General features: G+C 37.1%; 1 protein-coding gene and 1 long non-coding RNA gene across 6 annotated transcripts; both read right to left on the reverse strand.

Annotated features, from left to right (window-relative positions):
• Positions 1-494: 494 nt before the first annotated feature.
• On the reverse strand, positions 495-7,185 carry POL (Protein phosphatase 2C family protein). Its single transcript, XM_021956951.2, has 4 exons — positions 4,802-7,185; positions 4,164-4,277; positions 1,514-1,778; positions 495-758 (listed from the first exon to the last, which is right to left on the reverse strand). Exons 1-4 carry the CDS (start codon positions 7,037-7,039, stop codon positions 643-645), a joined length of 2,733 nt encoding a protein of 910 aa, XP_021812643.1. The 5' UTR covers positions 7,040-7,185; the 3' UTR covers positions 495-642.
• Positions 7,186-9,417: 2,232 nt separating this feature from the next.
• LOC148295391 (uncharacterized) lies at positions 9,418-13,952 on the reverse strand. 5 transcript variants are annotated; one of them, XR_015834287.1, is made up of 8 exons: positions 13,605-13,952; positions 12,795-13,188; positions 12,576-12,629; positions 11,537-11,601; positions 11,203-11,267; positions 11,001-11,098; positions 10,172-10,877; positions 9,418-10,042 (listed from the first exon to the last, which is right to left on the reverse strand). It is a non-coding gene; the product is annotated as an uncharacterized LOC148295391 (long non-coding RNA). The 5 variants fall into 5 exon arrangements; XR_015834289.1 differs by having other exon boundaries at positions 9,418-10,877; positions 12,795-13,185; XR_015834286.1 differs by having other exon boundaries at positions 9,418-10,877.
• Between the last annotated feature and the right edge of the window lie 4,827 nt (positions 13,953-18,779).

Below are 18,779 nucleotides of genomic sequence, written 5' to 3' on the forward strand. Positions count from 1 at the left end.
TGAGGAGCCATGAGCTCAGATGGCCGTGCCCCGTTGGGGTTAGGTTAGGTGAGAGATTGTAACGTGATAAGATAGCTAGCAAGGCAGAGTAGGTTTAGTCAGGTATAGAAGAGACTTCAAATCTGAAAGAGAGAATGTTTCACCAAATCTGAAAGAGCTTCCAGTCCAAGGGGGGTGGGAGGTGGACTCGGAATTGAGAGGGATGGCTCTCCTACCATACCACTCTTGCTCTCACTCTAATTCGTGTTTGTTTATTGTCCAAGTTTCTAACTTTATTTTTATTACTTTCAATTATTTATTCACTTTACAACTTAGAATCTCACTTGATATTTATAATTTCCAGGATGACATCGCACGCATGGGTGCGGAGGTGACTAGACAAATTAACCACTTCCTAAGAAAACAATAAACATATTTCCTGATGCAACCAAAAGACTTTCGCAGCAGGATAATTCATTCGGACTTCTGCACACCAATATTTAACAGAGATGAAAGAAGAAAAGAAAGAAAAGCTTCTATAACAGAATACATCAAGACTCTGATTCTTTCCAAAATGACTTAATACTTTGCCCAAAAATTGTTACAATGTTGAGCAATATACAAATGTTTGAAATGGTAACTAAAAAATTGCCAGTGAGATACTTATCCAGATGATCTCCAAATTCTTCCCTCCAGTGAAACTACCATAACAGAAACATCATCATGGTATTTCCGTCGATCTCCTTGAGGAATATCAAGCAATTCATAAAAATCCATTCCTGCAACAATCAACGGGAAGCTATAATAAATATAATTATGTACAATACTAACATAATTCTTCCAGAATTAGGCAAATCAAAAGCAAATTAACTAAGCTTAGATTGAAAAAGGACCAAGCGAAAAATGTGCACAAAATTTTTGGATAGCACAGTAATATTAATTTCCAGTTGTGAAGTTTAACTCATGATCTGCATGATATGACTGAATTCAACAACAGACGACAACATGTAGCAAATTTTCAAGCCTAACACATGGACAACATATTTTGGGTGACGTGGAGCACGTGTGGCAGTTTGGCTTTCACACGTGGGAAACCCGCTCTGATACCATGAAGGAAGTTGAGGTTCCATCCTAAAACCAATTGGCAATGGGGGGAGTAGACCAACACCTTATAAGCCCTTGCAAGGTTTTCTAACTTTTCAATGTGGGACATTTTCACCTCCACATTCTCACAGAAGCAGCCAAAAAGCATTTTGAGTTGCTCTACATTTGACCTTACCCAAAAAACTGTAAAAACTATATCACTGCAGCAGCCAAGTAGCCAACCACCATATGCGGCAAGAAGGCAAGGAAGGAGTTACAAATGAATGTATTTCCAAGCAATCCATGTGCCACTCGCATTACATATCATCTTGCTCTCTACTTTTTTTTTCTTTCTGTTTTTCTGTTCATATCTTCTTTGGGATAAGAGTCATCCCATGTAAGTTTCCATTGAGACCCTAGTCATCAGTGAAAATAAATTTAAAGGACTAACCATTCTTTTTCGCAGCACGGAAGAGAAGCTCTGCAATGAGATATTGTGCAGGATCACCTTCCGGGACATTTTCCATGAACCATGTGACATGGGCAACCACCTCTTCATTGCTGAAGTATTGGTAGAGTCCATCAGAGGACAGTACCAAAAATCGGTCACTTGACGAAAGTCGATGGTGAAGAACAAAAGGAATGCAGCTAACGTAAGGTGCAATTCCCACATAATCAACTCGAAACATCTCTAGCAGAGCTTCATTACATGTTGGCTGCAACCAACATACGTTATAGACAATGTTTTAATCAGTCATACCTAAGCATTTATATCAATATAGAAAATATATAATTTGCATACACTTATTTCGACAAGTTTAAGGTAGATAAAGCAATAATTCAAGCAATGCTGAGTGCCCTAGGAAATGCATGGAAGGAATCATCTCTTAAGGTCCAGTGTAAACCTATTATAGGGTAAAAGGCAATCACATAGGCAATGCACAAAATAGGGCTCATTACAAACGTAGACAATATTGGGTCTAATTTTAAGAACCCCTTGAGCACAATGCATACATTTCAATTTTCCTTCTGAATTCTGAATTTGTTTTGGAGACTAGCAGATATTTTGCACTTGCACTTCTATAATATATTATATAAACATATATAGGGAGAGCTCACAAGAGTGAAGTTTGAGGATGTTGCAATCAATATTGTAAAAGGAAAAACATAGAAACGAGGCATTGCTGGTCCTGCAAGGTGAGGCATAAGCCTCTCAAGCATAAGTTATTTAAATTAAAATGTATATAATAATCAATAAGTTTTAGTTCCCATTCCAGCATCACAATTAATGTCCATACATAAAATATTTAATTAGACATACAATATTCAAGCTCATCTAGTCTTATTCATAGTGCCAAAGAGAAAGAGACTGAGGGATGCAGGAGGCTTAAACTGGAGATAGGAATTTGGCAAGCTGGTTCAGGTCTTTTGGGAGGACATTTAAGCTTCCGCAAGTCTGATTTGGGGCTAAGTCCTATTGGGTGGGGATTAAAAGGGTTTAAATGACAAACAACATCCCTTTTGTCCAAGACCCAACCTTCATGAACAAAATGACACCATCTCAATTCAAGTAAATGAGCCTTTAGCAAAACACATTGTTTCATTAAAAGCATCCCAGGCCATATACTCAGAACGGCAACCTCAGGCCACCTCAGTTGCAGATTGTGTGCACCTCGCACTGCCTAGCCTCCATCATGTATGCCAAACATGAAATCTTCTAAACAAGCTGTGCTTTGAGGAGACCGGATGATGCCTCGCCATGACGTGTGCATTGAGGCACGCCTCAAAAACGCTTTTCACAACACTGGTTACAATAGCATGTCAATAAGGGACAGCTTCCCAAAAGACAAGGACCTTCTCTTTCTACTTCTTCTTTTTCAGTATTTTTTTTAATTCTTGAAAAAAAGGGAAATTTCTCCGAAATTGGTGGAGATTTTGCTTGAAATTTGAACAATTTCGGGAAATTTATATTTTACAAGCGAATGATGGTCAAAATAGCTCATGTCTGCAATTTCTCCAAAAAGTTGCTAGAAATTTTTTATCTTCAGCAAAATAATAGGGGTTCTCCCGTTCACTTTGAAAAGCCAAAAATTTCACCAAGTTTCTTGATTCTTCACTCCTTTTTTACAGCAATTTATTTGAGTACACTATTTTATTTTACTTGCAATTGCAATAAACTAATACCCATTCCAAGTAAACACGCCATAAATGCATTTCCATTATTGTTAAGGGATGTTCTATCTTAAGTTCATTTACTTCTACTAGTTCATGCCATAAAATCTGCATGTAAACATTCTATATTGGTCCAACAGTTATGCCTCCAATGCATGAAATGATTTCAGCAACTACCACTGGAAACAAAAAGAAAATTATGTCCAAGAGTCTTAGCACATTGAAGGATGATAAAACCAAATCATGAAAGGAATAAATAAATAAAATAACAGTCAATCATATAATATAATATATAGGAAAAAAATTGTCTTTTTCTATTTTCTTCATAGTCACTTCTACTTATCAATTCTTTGTTATTTCAATGTAACTTCATCCACCAGAAAACAGCTACTATTTAATAGATTTTGGGACAAAACTTTCCATGAGAGAGACAAGGTGTGCTCTCTGTGTGTGTGGGTGTGTGCGCACGCACTTGCATGGATATGTACCACAGAAATAAAGAATTTGATTAGAATAAGATGTACTTTAAAGAACAGTAGAAACAAAATGCTCACAGCAGACATTTATGACATTCCAGCCTGATACATTGTAATTGCTCAAATTGTTAAAAGTACATTCAGGATTTTCCCTCTTTTGTAAAAATTATACATTGCGTTTCCACATTTTGCATTTCATTTTTTATTCTTTGGCATCTAATCAAGATTCTGCAATTGTATACTAGAAGTCTGTTTATGAAAGAAAACTTGTATGATACAGAAACACATACACATTTGTAAAAGGTGGATCTGTACCCGTTTTCATGCCTATATAATTTTAAAAAACAAATAAATTCATACAAAGTTTAGTGATACAAGAAAAAAAAAATTATGCAAACTTGAGTATTTTTTTAAGATGATCTTTTGTAGGTAAAAGTTACCAGCTGAACTGACCTTCTTCAAAAACCCAGCACCAAATGCTCTGGTAACCTTTAATTGCCCCTTTACTCGATCATTTAATATGGCTTGGTTGTCATCAGGATGTTCTGCCTTTATCCTGAAAACTTCCTGCAGAAGTCAAGAATACAAGATTATTCTTCAATTGCATGCTGACAATATCCAATTACCTTCTCTTGTACTATCCTGATTTAAGTGCATAACAATTAATGAAAAGTACTAGTTAGTTTTCTAAAAGTCCATAATCAGTGCAGCTTAAGTATGAAATACATACTTAAATCAAAAGAATGATAGGCATACAATCAAGAGACCTGCAGCAAGGCTAGGCTTTCTAGTTGGGTTTTCACTATAAGGTTGGGTTTGATTTTCTTAATTATTGGAGCACACAGAAAATGCACACACCCAACAAAAACACATGCATTGCAGAGTAAACCACTGTAGGTGGGAGATTCAGATGCAGGTGCACATGCACATGCTTGCATACATGAGCAAATATGCAAAGCATTGTTTATGATTATGTTCAGCTAATGATGAATGACTGAAAGAATGAATAACATCTAACCAATACGAAGTAAACCTTGATAACAAGACGAAAGAATAACCAGATCAAATAACTCAAAAAATGAAAAACACACCTCCTCAACACTTGTGCTGTGATCAGTGGAAAGCTGAACTGCCCTCATCTTTAATCTGCATATGGATATCTCTCTGTTTTTATTAATCTTGTTAACTTGACCATTCTGATTATGTACCGGAGACTCCTCTGATATCCTGTCCAGCTCCATACGGACTAACGACTCTCTGGATTTATTCCTATGCCACACATCATCCTTTCCAAGATTTGGATTAGGATGGCGATCATTTGGTCTTTCTTGTGCCAAAACTACACGGCTATCACCAAGGTTCATGACATACACATCTTGATCCTTCATTAACATCACTAAAACACATGATCCCATCAAAGCAAGTTCTGCGTTTTTGTCAAGAGCCTTTTCCACCATTTCCATATAAGCCTCTTCAGTCCATTCAAGTGCTCGAGACATTGCTCTTAAAACTGCTGCATGATCAACAATTCCTGATTTGCATCTCCTAATAGGTCCCAAAGGCTCTCCCATTTTATCATCGACGCAAGCCTCTTCTCTGTGCCAATCATAACTCCAAGGAAATAGTTTCTTACGCAACGACTTCTGCTTTCTGTACATTTTCCTAATCTTTGAGCTCATTGAACTCTTTCTCGCACCCTGCCTCTGTCCTGAAACAGAAAGAACATCTATGCCATCTTGATGACTGGATTCAACACCAGCACCTCCACCTCCACCTCCTCCTGAAGTAGTGGGGTCTTCACCACGATGGCCAGAGCCATCTCCCTTTGTATTCAAAAAGCTATACTTTGAATTTTCATCTTGCGTATCCAAAGCATCTAGACCTGGCTGGCAATCCCATGTACCATTTCTATGCTTATCAAGCTCTAACGGTGACACATAATCTTTTCCATCCCAAGGTTCCATCTGAAGCAGCTCATAAAGCCGCATGCTTTTTCTGCCTTGACCAGTTAAATTTCCAGCTGGAACTGAAACAGAAGCAGTGCCCGAGATGCTGTCTTGTTCTGAATTAGGTAAATGCTGTTCAATACTCATCCTAACTTCATTGTTTTCCTCAACTATTTCAGACCTAGATGACAGACCCTTGACAATTCCTGGATTGCATGGTTCTATTAAACTACTAGAAATTTCTTGGCTTGAAGCAAGATTTGAAAGAACTTCCTTGCTGGACACTGAACCAGCCTTGGAATTTCCAGTTTTAAGAGGTTCAGGCTTTAATGGATCATTTGGAGATTTATCTTCATAATACCAAAGCAACCCCTCGAGTTCTTTGTCAATAGCTCTATAGAGCTTGCTCATCAGAAAATCTGGTGCATCTGGCCCACTAAATCCATCGTATATCCCAATGAACAACCACCCTTGTTCTTCGGAAAGCACAACATGAACCCTATCTTCACCAGCCTTTCCGTGAGCCCATTGCAAGTTGTGAGTATTTCTAGACTCCCCTTCAGACGGTCCTCCTTCAAGATAGTTTCGTGAAGTCTCTGGCCGATACTTTGGCTCCTTAGGATTCCAGGCAAGTTGAGTCACTGGGTGTAAGAAGAACCGTTGCATCCAACCAGAACCCACAGAATGTTTTGAGAAGGTCCAAGAGAGGGTGTTTTTCATCGGCCCGCTAACACTCCTCATGAGACGCTGGAAGCCTGGTCTTCCACGACCGCGTGCAAGCGGTGCAGAGAAGGTAGATTTGTCAGTAGAATCAATAGGACCAGACATTGCACCCTTCTCGATTGGCCCAGACATGAAACCACTACCCCTTTCCAAAGGACCGGAAGCGAAACCTCTCTCAAGAGGCCCGGACATAAAGCCATTCAAAGGACCAGAGCCATGAGGAGCAGGCTGCAATGGAATTGCAGAAAATGAGGAGGTGCTCTCAAATGATGCGGCAGGCTCTTGGACATCAGTAGCAAAGAGGGCAGTCTGGTTGCCAGTGCGAGCCGTGGACACATTAGCACTGACAGAAGCCCCTGAGATTGTCTTGAATGTTGTTTCTGGGAATAACTTAGTTGGTTTGTGTAAAGCTGAGGGATCATCTAGGGAGTCATGTCTAAAGGAGCCACTTAAAGTTTCAGAATCAAGAGTGCTGGAATCAAGCGTAAACCTCTCAGAGTTTGTAGGGGTAATGGCAGGAGATTCGAAAATGGATGGTCTAACATAACAGAAGGAATGGCCTAATCCTTCGTCTAGTGGCTCCAGAAACTCTAAATCCACTCCGCTCTTCCCATTAAAGGGGACGAAACATCCCACAACACGAGAGGTGCCGTTACCCATTACTTAGAATTGACACCTCTGTAACTGTAACTTTGCAGCATCAGAATATAATCTTTTCTTAAACTTAACAGTATTCTGGTCACTGTCCATATGCATGATGCATCATCAATCATTAAATATCCAAGCCCAAAGCACCCATGCCCATATAATATTTTCTCTTCTAAAATTCATTTTAGTCCATTAAATTAAAACTAAAATAAACTCCACCCCTTTTTGGTCAGTGCATCACTTTCAATTCACAGTGAGTAAATGAGAACTAGAGTGAGTGAGTGAGTGAGTTAGAGGAGAAAGTAACAAGTAGAGAGTGTGAAATTCCATGATCTGACCTCGTGAAGAGCTTGTTAAAGCATCAATAAAGCAGTGGATCGAGCACAAAGGCAGACAGATCTAGCAGCGCCGAGGACAGTGAAAGGAATACATCGTATACAAACGCAGACATAAACCCATTTGGAATAATCCATATCCAAATACGGAGCAGAGCTCAGACTGATTGAATCGTACTCGCATATGCAACTAGCTGTTCAAATTTCAAAAGCTAAGCCTTTTTCTTCTTCTATGAGTAAGAGATTGCTGAGAATCAAGAAAGGAAAATCAAAGTCAGAGATATTCTATCGAGGGATCGAATGTGTTCCGGCAAATGGATGTGGAGAGAGAGAGAGGGAGACACACATATAGTCTACAGAGCAACAAAATGAGTGAAATTGGGGCAGAGAAAATGTTTGTTGAAAACTAAATTTAACAACAACAAAAAAGGTAGATTTTTCAAAATAAATAAATTGGGATTCGGTTTGATGATGAAGAATCAAAGTTTAGTTCATCAAGGAGGCTCTTTTTCTTGGGGTTTTCAAATGGTTTCGGAGGGTAAAAAACAACTCCTAAAAATATAAAAGGAAAAAGGGCAAAAAGTTAAAATAAAAATGAATTAATTTCACGTTGAAAAGCGTGGACTGTTACATGGAAATGGAGGTTTGGCCCCTTTCTTTATTTTAAAACGATTTTGTTATGAATGATTGATTGGCGGTGTTTGTGACTTGGTGTATTGGAATGGTGCTGTTGGGGTCAATAAATAAACACTGCTAGTGACTTGGCCCATCATCATGCTCATCAATGAATTTGGACTTTTGGATGGGTGGGGACACGGGACACCCTTCAATTCTTTGACCTCATTTTCACCAAGTTTTTCAAATTAATATTACTGGATTACACTAATGCCCACTCAATACTTCTGAACTTCATCTTTTGTTATAAAATGTTATCTTTTGTCTAAACATGGACTTAGTCAAGTTGGCTAGAGTGGATAGCTCCCCACTCTACACATGATTTCGAATCGCTCTTCATGTAGTTTAGATTAGATTAATATAGAATATCGTTTTCGCTTGTATAAAAAAAAATGTTATCTTTTGTGAACTAAGTCAACTATCTCATTAAAACATCTACATTTATGCTCCTAGTTTTTTTTGTTATAATTTATTTATCTTTAGTTGAAATTTATCTAAATTAACTACACAACTAAACTTTCTATAAAATTTCAACAAAAATTTTACATTCTAGGGAGTCATAAATACTTTAATTCTTTTTTAATTCAGCATAAATGCTTGTTTATTATTTTTTTAAAAAGATGGGATTAACTACAAAAGACCTCCCAAACCATAAGGTCATTTACTAGTTCATACCCTGAATTAATGTAACTGGTTTTGCTAGGCTATTTCGATTTGGGGATTTGTTAGCGAATTCGGGTTGGGTTTTCAATAATTCATCGACACGTGTAATGTACTGGGTGGGAAACTTCTCAAAACACACCCCTGCAGTGAGATGCCGAAAATAATCTTTAAAAATTGTACACATAGGCAGTTAATGAGTTGGTAAATTGTAGGTTTTCTGCTACTTTGAGTATGTAATTGTAAATGTCTCCCAAAAATTGGTATGAACTCGTAAATGACCCTATAGTTTGGGAGGTCTTTTGTAATTACAAAAAAAAAAATGTCAACATTAGATAAATTTTCAAATTTCATTAAAATAAAGCATCATTAATTATAGGGGTCATTTGGCGTCCATTTCTCTCTCTTCAAATTTATGAGCTCTTAGGTCTGCAACATTACAAGGCAAATAAAAGCAAAAATGCTTAAACCAAGCCTCTTTCCTTGTCCTCTCTCTCTTTCCATCCCTCCCCATTTCTCCCATTCCCTATTTTGCCCAAATATGCTTGGATCGAGGGCTTTTTGGTTGGTTTTTTTTCTTTTCATTTTGTTATGGTTTTTTTTTTTTTTTGGGTGGCTGCAATTTTAGTTGTTGTCCCTGTCTCCATGGCGGCAATGACAGTTCTATTGGTATGTGATTTCTTACGCATTAAGTTGAATATCATACCATATACAACATAATCATCCTCAAAAGATATGAAATTTCAATAGATATTAGTTTAAATTTGTGTACATTATTATACATGTAGGTACATTATTTGTTGTACATTCTATGTATATTTAATATACCTTCGTGCATGATCATAATAATGTTTTTTTTTTCTAATACTGTTTTCAAATCTTCACTACCACTGACAAGGTGCATGCGTCTCAAAGTTCTCAATAGGTTGGGCTTAGAAGACTGTTTTGAAGGCATCATATGCTTTGAAACTCTTAACCCTCATTACCTTGAACCAGTTGATTGCATGATAGAATCAGATGACCAAAACTCATAGAACAGACACCAGAGGCTAAAGCCATCTCTGCAAACCCTCTGTGGAAGCAATTGAAGCCGCTATTCTTATTGCAAATGTTGATCCAGAAAAAACAGTAAGATTGGATGCTTCGCGAAAGTTGGAAGATCCCCATTTTTCCTTCTTTTCTCAATCAAGCTTTACTTTACACACGATGAGCTACAAGTTTCCTTCCTCTGATGGTTCAGTTATTTCTATTAGTTTTTTTTCAGTTGTAGAGCTCTTACAATGACTGTATGACGTCCTACCACCTTCCCACTTACTATTTTCCTAGCACTTTCATCAAAGAAAATCTGCAGGAAAAAAATAATCACCATCATATAATCTCCCTAATGTTTGAAGCAAAAGAATAGGTAAAGGCTTGAACAAGAAAAGAAGTAAAAATGGGGATCTTCCAAGTTTAGCGAGGCATCCAATCTTACAGTTTTTTATGGATCAAAATTTGCAATAAAAATAACAACTGCAATTGCTTCGAAAGAGGGTTTGTAGAGAATTGGTGACTTGGCTTTAGCCTCTGGTGTACGTTCTATGATGACCACTTGGTCATCTGATGCCATCATGAAATCAATTGGTTCAAGGTGATAAGGGTTAAGAGTTTCAAAGCACATGATGCCTTCAAACCAGTTTTCCAAGCCTAGCCTGTTGAGAACTTGAGCTGCATGCACCATGTCAACTTTAGTGAAGATTTGAAAAAACAATAGAAGCATCTTAGGGCTTGATTGAGAGTGATTCTGAATGGGCCAAAGAATGCTTCTATGGAGAATCACTTCTCCTTAGAATCACTTCTATGGAGAATCACTTCACGTGGTTTTAAGTGATTTTATAGAGAAGTACATAGAAGGTGCTTATGCCCAAAATCACTTAAGTGATTATATGGAAAAGTACATGAGAGGTGATTTTCCCCATAAGTGATTCTGGCCAAACGAGCCCTTAGTGTACCATAACCTATGACAATGAACAGGAGGCACGTCATGTGAACAATTTTAACTAGTATTGACGTCCTATTTTTCTTTGGGGCATCGATAACAAAAGGTTCCTTAACACCAGATCGCGCTTCAATGAATAGTAGGGTAGCCTTCCGTGGACATATGCAGGAAACTCATCCTTGTCAAATTCGCAACCAAGAGCCTGGATGAAGAGATGGAAACTATCAAAGTTCCAGCCAGATATATATAAATATTGAAGTAGGATACTAAGATAAGATTGATCGAAAACAAACTCCAAGGTCAATTGGACAGCGCTCTGTTTTACCTTTAGACCGGCCATGGTTGTCCTATATTCCCTGTACAGTTCCAAGCACATCCTCAGTACCTCACTTTCTTCTATTTGCAAGTGCTGAAGCATGAACTCTACAATGAAAATTGCCCAACCTCATTCGTAATTTATTAATGGTTATTTGTAATTAAATACAATATTATCACCTAACCAATAGCATAGTAGTTTATGGCCATACCTTCAATGTTCTTGTGGCATGCCAAGTTGAGACCTGAACTCAGGGGGTAAGAGTATCATCCAAATCTGTAAGACATGTTGGGAAGCCACCAAACAGAACAGTGAATAGTTGGTCAAGTGAAAGTCTGAAAGAAGAGATGCTTTTAGTACTTAAATCCAGAAATCTACAAAATTCAAAGTCAAAATTTTAATTCAATAAAATTTAAATAATAAAAAAATTAAAGAAAAGCTTATAATTTTTCATATGGTTAATCAAAACATTACACTTGGCTGGCATAAGGGTTTACAAAAAGAGAGAGTGAGTGCCTTTTTAAAGTTGCATCATTGTATCTTACCAAAAGCAAGTGGTCAGATTTGGCTCCACCGGACCTCCCAACAGCATCCATCTTCAAGAATATACCTGAAACAAGGTTCCACAAAGCTAGTTAAGGAAACAAAGTTTTTTCATCCACAAAAGAAAAATAATAATAAAAGGAAACAAAGTTTAGAATAGTGAATTTTAGAAATCCTAGCCCTCTTACTTAATAAGACCAAAAAAAAATCTCAACAAACATGCGTATATGAATGATATTGGAAATTAAGAACACTTCCAACAAACTCATAACTCAGTTAAACTCTGGCAGATTTATCAAAATATATATAGCCATATATAATATATTCAAACAACACCTTGTTCTTCTATACCGATGTATAAGGCCACAGAAGAAGAGAATGTTGAATAAGTCAACGATCAATGAGAAATCAAGAAATTCAAGAGATATATATAGGTTCAAATTATGAAGCACAAAGCTTCTAATTTACAGATATTTTATGACCTTTATCTGCCCGATTATGAAGCACCAAAGAATGATCAGCAAATTAATTAGAGTCATTGTTTTCAGTATGTATAATGAAAGCAATGCAAGTCCGTAAGAGAAACCGCAAAAATGCCAATAAAATAATTTCAATTAATTCTTTGTATATATATGCTAGGAAACGAAGAAACTAGCTACGTAAACGTACTTGTGCACTGCAACATAATATTAGATAAAGATTACCTTGAAATTAATGTAAAGTAGAATGACTATAACCAAGTGCACAAAATAATTGGTTAGGGCTGGAGACTGTCTATATACACCCACCAATTTGAAGAATGTGCGAGATGATGCTCGCCATATCTGAGTTGGTGAGAATATCAAATAAAAAACTATATTCTCTGTGGTCGTATTCTGAATTAATTGCTCAAGTCTATGGAATTAAGGTATAGCCATTTTTTATCTCTATGGAATTAATTAATGCATGTACTATGGAGCAAGCATGGTTTTTGAATCTGAATTATTATTATATATCAACAGCATGGTAAAGCTAAACGACGCAATGCATGCATGAGCGTACCTCAATTAATCTCTTATCTTATCTTTGTCGGCACCAGCTGGGAGATGATTGGGCCTGGGACACAAAGTTTTTGTTTGAGGATGTTACTGGGGTACAAATTAATTGAAACAGAGAGGTCATATAGTTTTTTATGAGCTAATTATTATTAAAGAATCAAGGACATGAGCTAATTATTGAAAAAACAATAGGCATCACGGTTATTAAATAGGCTACACATACCATAAGGTATCCCAACATGAAAGTCGAGGACTTTCGAAACATCATTCAGATCATCAGCTGATGAGTTAATTGTTTCAACAATTTCCTTCACTGGCTCGGGGGAATTCTTTGCAGCTGTGGAGATATATTCTTTACCGTCTTCACTGATATCTTTCACCATCTCACTCAAATCAATCCTTGCCTTATAAGCCTATATCTTTAACTGCTGTGAAGTTTCTTTCAAAATAACTAATGCCTTCCTAGAGTATAACGCATATGCTTCCTGCGAGATGCTTTGCATCTTTAAGGCTTATTCTTTGAAAGCCGCTAGAGTCTGTTTCCAAGCTTCTTCTGATTCTTCACATTACAATTAGGCATTAACCTTTTCATTCTCCACCCCAATCTCTGGATGCTTCTAAGAAAGAAAATTCAAATCAATGTCATGATAAAATCAACCCCAGACCATGCATATAACTCTCTTCCTATAAAATCTAATTGGTCATAAAGAATTTGCCTTTGATAAACTCAAAAAGAACTGAGTAACATGTAAATCTTCATGATAACGGCACGCTATGATCAAACATCCAGTTTAAAGAGCAGAATAAATGATAAATAATTTCCCACACTCAAATTTCGGAGAATATTCACCATAATTATAATTGTTTTCCAAGTGCCAAAATTCAAAACTTATATAATCCCACATAAGCACCAGCATTCCGCAATCAAATACATACATTAACCTCAATCTCCCACCACAGCCCAAACAAATGAAAACACTATACAAATGCAATAACCACTCTTATTCCTATCATAAAACAAAAGAAAACTCACAAATTCAATTTATCGATTCCTCTTGTGAAGCAGCGACAACGACAATTGGTCGAGTCCACAAGCTCCGTCGGTGCAGTGAAAGAGAAGCACCGCCAAGCCCTTTTGGAAGGGCTCCAAAACCGCGAGCTCCAGTCAATTGATCGAACCGCAGAGAAGACGAAGGTGATGAACACAAGGCCAGCGGAGCCGGCTTCTTCAAGCCACAACTAGGGTTAGGGTTTAAGAGTGAGAACGACTGCAATGTCACGCTCATTGTGAGCCTCAAGAGAGAGATTTAGAAAAGGGTTTGAAATTGAGGCGAAGCTGAGGAGGAAGTAGGTGAGAGGTTGTTGGAGACAAGGTCTAAAATATGAGGGTTTCAGAAATGGGTAATGTTAGGTTTACCACATTTTTATACCGAGTAATGCTATTTAGACCACCTTAGCTGACAATCTTATGTGGCAATTGATGTGTCATGCCAAGTCAATTAATGAATGTCGCAATGTCAATTAAAAAACAAATTAAAAAACCCTAGTAAGTAGCCTCATGGCAACATTAATTAATTGACATTGCATGAAACATCAGTTGCCACATAAGATGATCAACTAAGGTGATCAATGTTGTGTGTCTAAATAACATTACTCTTTTATACCACATTGTGTACCACCTCTCTAATAGAGGGGTTTATTAGAGAGGTGGTACACAATGTGGTATAAAAATATGGTAAGCCTAGCATTTTTCTTCAGAAATATGGTTCTATCGGGAAATTATTGATATTGATAAAAATTAAATAAAAATCACATAAATTGTAAGAAAACTTGAAATTTTTAATTGAAACTTCATATGATGTTTATTTAGTCAATTATCTATTATTTTATCATAACAAATTGGAAGGAAATGCATTGCATTGTGAGTTTGATTGATTTAAGTGGATTATATAGCGAGCTCATAAATACTGTGAGTGTAAAAAATATGTAATAATTAATTTAAAAAAAGATTAAACACAACATAATTATTTATTTATAATGATTTACATGAGTCGCCCGATTCCATCCCAAAAGGCATAGGATATGAAGAGTAAGGAAAATGTTGGTTTTACGTATAACAAAGACATCAGTAGTGTTGTGGATAAGGCATTGGATGAAGAATTGAAGTGGCAAGGGTTCGAATCCCCAGGTACTCGCGTGTAAAAGCCTCTTCATTATTTTTTTTCTATTCCATGTCCATATCTCGATATTATCACGATATATTGACCAAATCTTAATGATAATTGAAGGATATTATCGGCGCCGAAATTTCTCCAAAATTTCCACAATATTATCAATATTTATATGATAAGTACATGGATATGTTCCAAAATATCTTTTTGCCCAAAAACTATAATATTCTCGATATTTCATTGCTATTATCGACATTTCAATCCTTCGTTGGAGATGGTCTTTATATATACTTAAAATATAACACTCAAAGTTGGAAAATCAGCTGAAAGTTGAATAACCGCTGTTAAATCAAGAGAAGTTTTAAGGGCTAAAATGGGGAAGCATTTTTGCTCACCACTTTAACACAAAGTGTACCCTCATCATCATTTTAAAAACTTAACACTTGTCCATGGTATAACTATGGTTAATTATTTACTTTTAAATCTTTTAAAGTATTCAAAACCAAAAGATTAAAAAAAATAAAAACAAAAAATAACATTTAAAAAAGATACTCCTTCTCTCTCATTTCCCGACCCAACCCCACCCCAGACTCCCTATTCTCTGCAGCCACCACAACGCGTCTGGCACGATGAATCTTTCTTAAACCTATCATAAGTGTTTTTGTAAGACACCACCTCAAATCCCCAACAATAATACACTAGTACTACTCTTAAGTTCAAACTAATTAGTTAAAGTTGAGACTCTTGAAAATAAGATCTCAATGAAAGCAAGTTCTGGGAAAATCCCACCCTCCAGTGAGAAATGAGTAGGAGAAGCAGTGATAAGAGGAGACTTTACAAATTCCAAGCACTTCAACGGCTTAAATATAAATGAGATTCTATATCAGAAGTTGAAACGGAGACGAATGACGATGAACATGAAGTCACAACGGCTGACGACGATACTAGGGTTAGGGTTTTTGGGGACAGAGAAATCATAGACGACTTGTTGCATAATAGCCACAACGGCGGCGACACCGGCCAATGGTGGCTGGGGTTGCTGAAAGGGTGGTTGTAGAGAATATGCAGTCTGGGGTAGGGTGGGGTTGGGTTGGGAAAGGTGAGAGAGAAGTAGATAGATTTTTTTAAAATGTTATTTTTAGTTTTTCTTTTATTTAATTTTTTGGTTTTGAATAATTTAAAAGATTTAAAACTAAATAACTAACCATAGTTATACCATGGACATGTGTCAAGTTTTTTAAAGAGTGGTGAGGATACACATTTTGTTAAAGTGGCGAGCAAAAATGCTCCTCTAAAATGAGCTCTGGGTAGGGTGAGGTAGTGCTGTGCGGTTGGACCGCAAATACCGGAAACCGGAGATTTCCGATCGATATTTCCGGTCGGCAAACCGTTGACTTTTCTGGTCAATGACCGGTTGCGGTTGGACGACCGAGCCGAAATACGGCAGATGCGGATGCGGTTGCAGGATACCAAAGCCGTCGGCAACCGCAACCGACCGATATATATATATACATATATATATTAAAATATATTTTTAATACACCTGGCCGAAGAAACTAGAGGTTGAGATCGACTCTCCCTCATTTCATTTCATTCCCTTCAAATTCGAACCCTAGTCGTCTCTGAATTTCCTCCTTTCCTCATCTTCCCTTTGAATCTGAGAAACAGGAGGCCAAAAACCCCACCAAGCCAGGCCAAAAAGAGGAGAAGAAGAGAAATAGAGAGAAGAGAGAAGCAACGAAAGAGGAAGAAAAAGAAAAAAAGAAAGAAAAGAGAGAAACGCAGAACAAAAAGAAAATGAGAAACAGAGAGAAAAGATAGCAGGAAAGAAAAGTGAAGAAGAAGGTAAAAATAAAAAGGAGAGAGAAATGTTTCTCTTTGCCGTTACATTTTCTTCTCCCTCCCTTGATATTCTATACAATATTTTAATATTCTAGTGGGGAAATGGGCAAATGGGGTTGATGTAATTAATTTTAAATTCTAAATATTAACAACTTTTGATTGTCATGGGATTTTTTAATATTTTAAATGGTTGTTAATAAATGCCAAGGTTTCCTTTCACCGTTCACTGCCCAAGAAAACAAAAAACCACGAGCCTTCTTCCTTATCTTCTTCTTCCCCTCTCTCTTTAACTCATCTCTATCTCCCCCCTTCCTTTCTCTATTTCCTCTCTGGTTCTTAGATTAATAACTAAGTTTGGTTTTATTTTTTAAATTTCTCTCTCCCTCCTTCTTTGTGTTTGTGATGAATCAAGGTTATTTCTCTCTCTTTCTCTACTTTTTTTTTTTGCAGGTTTGTTATTCCAGGTTTGGTAACCGACCGATACCGCAGCTACCCACGGTAACCGGCAGCTCCGGTAACCGTCTTTGTGCGGTGCAACGTTGATTTGGATTTTGGCTAAACCGCAGGTAGTCGACCGGTAAACGGTTTCTTTGTTTCGGTGCGGTTACCGCACCGAAAACACCCCTAGGGTGAGGTACGCGCCAATTGAAGTGTGTTTGTTTCACTGGAAAATTAATAGGAAAAGAATTTGGTTAATACCTTTATTTTTTTGGGACAAACTGGTTAATACCGTTTTTTTTTTTTTTTTTTCGGGACTAACTGGTTAATACCTCGATGACACGTAATCATCAAGTCGTTGAGTCATCTCGCACTAGCCCACTAAATCTTGGTAAAAGCGCCAACTTGGTGCTTGTGATTTCTTACGACATTAATTTGAATATCGTACGGTCATACCATATGCAACATAATATGAAATTTCATTAAATTTGTTTAAATTTTGGTACCTTCGTGCATAGTTATAATCAGTGGAGGATCCAGGAATTTTTCAGGGGAGGTGCAATATTTAAAAGGCTAAAAATTTGCAAAGGACTCAAGTAAGGTTCTGGGTTCAAGTGCTAACATTTGTGTAGTGTCTTAAAAAAAGGCTAAAAATTCAAAAAATAATTTAGACAACTACATGCCCTTAGAATTTAAACCAAACGAACATCATTCATAATTTAAACAATAAGAGTTTTACGTTTATAACTAATTGATTATAGTCTATATGGAATATCAATTAATATGAACAAAATCCTTGTCAGTGACACAATTAGTTTACCAAAATTCATATCAAATATGAACAAAATTCATGACAATTACATAATTAATCTAACGAAAGTCAATACCAATTAATCTAACCAAAAGCACATGTGATTTGGATGTCATGAGATAAAAGTGCATGTGATTAAAAGTTCAGGGTAATTTTTGGTGAATTTTTTGGAACACATATGAGTTTTTAATGAATTTTTTAAGTTAGGCCAATTAGAAATAGACATATTTCAGCTTGCTATTGGACCATTTAAAAAAAATCAAAATGAGAAGCGCTGACGCGGAGTCTTCTTCTTCCTCGAACTGTGGCTTTGCAACTGAACTTCACATATTGTAGAAAAACTTCGAAAATTCATAACTTTGGTTGTGGAGCTCCGATTGATGAACCGTTTTCTCCTACATGCTCGTGAGATCGAGCCCAAAAATCTAAGGTAAATATGCAGGGTCTCACTCAGCACCAAACAAAACAACGTCTTTGAGGCATTTAGTCGAACAATTGGTGGTCACTAGCAAAGGGGCAAATTCTGGCATTCCCAAGGAAGGTTCCGGCGAGGGGAGGTGCAGCTGCACCTCCTTGCGCCTCTGTAGATCTGCCAGTGGTCATAATAATGCTTTTTTTTTAATACTAATGTTTTCAGGTCTTCACTAATGTTGACAATGCGCATGCAGCTTCATGAGATTCGCACCCTCCATCTTCAGCTTGTATAAACTTCGCTTTAAATTCAGCTTCGTGGTTAAGTTCTTACAAAGAAATGCCTTTCCAACTTCTCCAACAATCTCGGTGCAAAATCTTCATCATCTCCACTTTGCATCAGTGGCTGCGAGATTGTGTTACTATGGGCCTTAACACCAAGGAGGAGAGAAACCGTGTTCTGGATCATATTGCACTCACGTGCTGGACTACATGGAAGACAAGGAATAGGGCGGTCTTTGACAACAACAACCCC

Source organism: Prunus avium, chromosome 3 (genome assembly GCF_965620075.1).
Source record: "Prunus avium chromosome 3, drPruAviu1.hap1.1, whole genome shotgun sequence".
Classification (NCBI taxonomy): Eukaryota; Viridiplantae; Streptophyta; class Magnoliopsida; order Rosales; family Rosaceae; genus Prunus; species Prunus avium.

Excerpts from the sequence above, each read along its gene's own strand:
- POL (XM_021956951.2), bottom strand. The coding sequence starts at position 7,039 with ATGGGTAACGGCACCTCTCGTGTTGTGGGATGTTTCGTCCCCTTTAAT. Across the intron at positions 1,779-4,163 it reads GTGCTGGGTTTTTGAAGAAG|CCAACATGTAATGAAGCTCT; the intron begins GTCAGTTCAGCT and ends TGTTGGTTGCAG. Across the intron at positions 759-1,513 it reads CCGTGCTGCGAAAAAGAATG|GAATGGATTTTTATGAATTG; the intron begins GTTAGTCCTTTA and ends TGATTGTTGCAG.